Source organism: Adiantum capillus-veneris, chromosome 19 (assembly GCF_014529385.1).
Source record: "Adiantum capillus-veneris isolate H3 chromosome 19, ASM1452938v2, whole genome shotgun sequence".
NCBI lineage: Eukaryota > Viridiplantae > Streptophyta > Polypodiopsida > Polypodiales > Pteridaceae > Adiantum > Adiantum capillus-veneris.
The window spans coordinates 64670812-64675149 of NC_140949.1; the positions used below are offsets into that span (position 1 = coordinate 64670812).

The window sequence follows — 4338 nt, forward strand, 5'->3', positions numbered from 1 at the left end:
CACTCCTAAGAAAAACGGCAAGTGGAGGGTGTGTGTGGATTACCGTCCACTCAATGAGGCAACAAAAAGAGATCACTTTCCCCTCCCATTTCAGGATGAGATACTAAATGAGGTAGCTGGTCATAAGAAGTACACTATGTGTGATGGCTACTCAGGTTACTTTCAAATAGGGATTGCATTGGAGGATCACTTGAAAACCCCGGGGGATTCACTATGAATTTCCGTATGGTAGCACGTGAGTGTACAAGAGGGGGGTTTTTAGAGGTCAGACATAAGCGTATACAATAGGGGTATCCCCCCATTATTTCATGCTTGTACCGTATGCATAAGGGAGGGGGGGGCCTACCCCGGGGGGGGGGGGGGGGGGGGGGGGGAGGAGGGATATTAAGTGGTTATGCCATAAGACACATACCCTAACAAACCAATTAAAGGATCTTTCACATGAGGGTGTTGTTCTTGGTATTTCAAAGAGTTAATTTACTCCACTAGCAAACTAATATAGGTATACCAATCAGAAAATATGGTACCTCCCTGTCCTTTCCCTTAGCTAACAGCTTTAAGACTTCTTCAACAAGCTTCTAGATTTGTTGGGGTTGATGCTACCATAAACTTGACTAATCTTCTTCTGTGTAGTCAGTAGGCATCAATATCTTGGACATTCAAATCCTCATTAGCCTCTTCAACATCATCATCATCAATACCACCATCTGCATAGCCTGTGTCCACACATCTATACCCTCATTTTATTTATTGTTTTCTTCTTACACATCGTCCAAGTCACTCTTCTCTTCTTCTTCTTCTATGCAAACTTAGTAGAAACACCAATGGAATGAGCAAGAGCTTCTCATGCACCCACAATACCAGCTTTACAAGCATCATTGTAATCTATAATAAGTTTCCCAATCTTTGCCTGTGCGTGCATTGTTTAGTAGATTTCCAAACTCTTTATTCTCATCTAGATCCTTGGTGTTGTCATTCTTAATTAAGGACAACTAGAACTTTATTAGCTACCCTATGTAAAATATCTTGGGGTTGATCGCCCTATTGTTGTTACGTTGCACCATGGTCAACAACGGTAGAGAAAGCTTCCCAATGTAGAAAAGATAAGTAAATGTTATCTCTCTCTCTACACTATAGACAAAGGGGGAGGGAGTTCGTAAAAATGTACAAACATTAAAAAATGCTTGTAATCATGGCACTATTTTCAAGGGCATAGCTTCTTCATTGACTTGGTCTCTTATGTCCCCTATGAGCTGCAAAGAGGTTGTAGAGTTTTGGCATCTCAATTGAACTACCCAAAGTGATCCCACTATTTATTTTGGCTTTTAGGTATTTGTTTTACTTATTTGTCAAATTCTGGATAGGGCAATTTATTGATTAGTGCACTTGGCAAGCAATTAGTATTTTTGATGAGCCATGTGGAATTTTCTAGATCTGCCTATCATTTTTGCTGGGTAGCAAGGGCAATCTTGGGTGACCTCTCTACGATGCAATTCCCTCCTCCGGACAACCTTACATATGCTTTGTGGTCATGTAGTCACAAAGTTTCTCATCTGAGATCTAGCTCAATTCTCTTGCTAGGAGGAGATGCTCAAGATGTATGCTCACCTAAGGTCTATCCATCGAGGGCATGCCATATCTATGCGATACCACCCTTGGTCACTTGTATTTGAGGTTTTTTATCAGTATGGGGAGCCTTTCCGATCTCTCTCTCTCTATCTCTCTCTCTCTCTCTCTCTCTCTCTCTCTCTCTCTCTCTCTCTCTCTCTCTCTCTCTCTCTCTCTCTCTCTCTCTCTCTCTCTCTCTCTCTCTCTCTCTCTCTCTCTCTCTCTCTCTCTCTCTCTCTCTCATGTCATGTCGCTTTGTACCTCAGTGATCTCTCAGTTGCCTTGTATATGTATGTGGCATTGTAGTTGTTCTCTAGTGACTGAGGATCTATTTGGAGTCGACTTGTCCACTGGATTGGAAGCTAGTTCATGGATTTGTTGTGTGTAGCCACAAACCCTCACTCATGGTACAGGGGAGAAATGATGGAGCAGGCAAGCAACAAGCGCAGCAGGGGCATTTCTCGAGTATGTTCACCTCCCGCAAAAGACAGAGAGAGAGAGAGAGAGAGAGAGAGAGAGAGAGAGAGAGAGAGCGAGATGGAAAGGCTGTAAGACGATCGCAAAAGCTCAACCTGGTCAAGACTCTGAAGATGGAATGACAACGAGTTCGATTTGAGGCAGCAATCGAAAAAGCTCCTCCACTGAACGATGAAGAAATTCTAGAGCATATTCGAGGCAAAGTGTATGCTATTAGTATTTACTCTTTCACTCGTTTGTGATTTCAAAGGCTGAGCTTTTTCCCTCTGTGAACTTTGCATTGTAATCCATGGCTTAAGCTGGGTGTGGCCTTTGTTCCAGCATAGAACTAAGAGATGAGCTGCGGCTAGAGAATAGGAAGGCATTTGGAAACGTATGGGCGGATATCTTAGCAAGCTTAGCATTTTTCCTACTCTTGGTCTTTAATCTAGATAAGGTAAGGTTGTGTTCTATTTTGACCAGTGTTCTATTTTGACCAATGTATGAATTGTGTAACAAGAAACCTCATCTTTCATATTCCACAATTTCTGACATATGCCCCTTGTGTGGTATTATCCAAGGTATATAAATTAGGTATCAGCTTCTTATTCTGCATTCTTAGATGAAAAGTGGACTAGAAGATTCTAAGTACTCATGAGCATCATTCTTTTTGTCCAAGCTGATGGCGTTTTGGCATTTCTAGGTATCACTCTGAGTCTGGCTGGGAGACACTTGTGGAAATTGTGTTAGAGCACTATGGTTTTGAAGCAGACAAAGCATCAATCGAATTATTTGTTGCTATTGTTCCGGTCACGATAGATGCTTGCTTCAAGCTTTGGGTAAGTCTAAATTGTTTTAGGTTTACTTAAAGGTCTCTCTCTCTCTCTCTCTCTCTCTCTCTCTCTCTCTCTCTCTCTCTCTCTCTCTCTCTCTCTCTCTCTCTCTCTCTCTCTCTCTCTCTCTCTCTCGTATTAGGCACCCATTCTATCAATGCTCACACATGCCCCACACAATTCCAGCTTAGTTATCGCTTGCATGTCTGACTTCTTAATGAAGTTTTCAGGCGTTGTTTGAAGGGAATCTCGTTAAGATGAATGCATGTAGTTGTTGGATAGGGCCTGATGCACGGGACACGGCCTCTTCGTGCAAAAATTCCCACTTTGGAGAGTTAGCAGGACAAGGTTTTGCTTGATGTTTGCAGAATGGATATGCAAACAAGATCACAACAAATGTTCACAAGCTACCCATCCCTGCCAAAACTTCAATTGATGTTAAGAATGTCTAGTAGACCTGGAAGGGTAGCAATAGGTTCCTATTTGGTGGAAGGCTGGTTTTTGGGCATGATGTTGCATTGTTGCTATTGACTTTGGTTCTCATCCTAGTCCCTGTATTCGTGTTTGGTATTTTTGTTGGAAGGCACCTTGTGAAATATTTTTCACACTTTGGTGGTATATCAATCCTAGTGGTTACATTAGCTTTTACATCTGGTGTCTTAGTTTTTCTCTTGCTGACATCCGGTAGGGACCCTAGTATAAATCCACGTAATAAATATCCGCCTGAACCAGAGGAAGAATGCTACTCATCATCCGAGTGGAGTGGCGGGCAAACACCAAGGCGAAGGCTTCCGCAAACAAAGGATGCGATTGTGAATGGGATGGCTGTGAAAATCAAGTGTTGTGACACCTGCATGCTATATAGGCCTCCCCGTTGCTCACATTGCTCTATCTACAATATTTTTGTAAATCACTCTGACCATCATCGCCCATGGGCTGGACAATGCATTGGACGAACGACTTATGAAAACTTCCGCTATCGCTACGACAAGAAGGCAAATCCTTATGAACAAGGAGTTTTTCACAACATGAGGGACATTCTTTACTTGAGTTTTGGAATGTCCAAGATAGATTTTCGTGCACAAGTTGAAGCTTCAGACAAAAGCAAACAAAGTTGATGATTCTTTTGACCATGGCGGCGAGAAAAGTTATAACAACATTGAGATTAGGGCGAAAGTCCCCTGGATGCCTACTGCTCTTGATGCTTTTGTTCAAGAAAGGAGTGTTATTCATCAAATCTATGGGAGTTCTAGTAAAGAAATAAGGTACAGATATGAGAATGATTTTATAAAAAGTCAGGATCATTCTTCCTACGGTTGCATGGAAGAGGTGGTTCTCTCACTCATTCTATGGAGGAATTCCTTGAAATGCTAGTACATGTTCTACAAGTAAGAGGACAAGGAAATCATAGATTGCCACCTGCTATTCAGGCAAAAACACA

At 42.1% G+C, this 4338-nt stretch overlaps 1 protein-coding gene across 1 annotated transcript; it reads left to right on the forward strand.

Annotated features, from left to right (window-relative positions):
- Positions 1-2012: 2012 nt before the first annotated feature.
- On the forward strand, positions 2013-4015 carry LOC147434162 (putative protein S-acyltransferase 7). Its single transcript, XM_086489585.1, has 5 exons — positions 2013-2073; positions 2230-2290; positions 2407-2526; positions 2768-2903; positions 3353-4015. Exons 1-5 carry the CDS (start codon positions 2013-2015, stop codon positions 4013-4015), a joined length of 1041 nt encoding a protein of 346 aa, XP_086345711.1.
- The last annotated feature ends 323 nt before the right edge of the window (positions 4016-4338 follow it).

What these genes read in the sequence shown, in the direction of transcription:
- LOC147434162 (XM_086489585.1), top strand. Translation starts at nt 2,013, where the DNA reads ATGGTACAGGGGAGAAATGATGGAGCAGGCAAGCAACAAGCGCAGCAG. An exon ending in GAGCATATTCGAGGCAAAGT is followed by an intron (nt 2,291 to 2,406) that starts GTATGCTATTAG and finishes CCTTTGTTCCAG; the next exon opens with CATAGAACTAAGAGATGAGC. An exon ending in ATGCTTGCTTCAAGCTTTGG is followed by an intron (nt 2,904 to 3,352) that starts GTAAGTCTAAAT and finishes AATGTCTAGTAG; the next exon opens with ACCTGGAAGGGTAGCAATAG.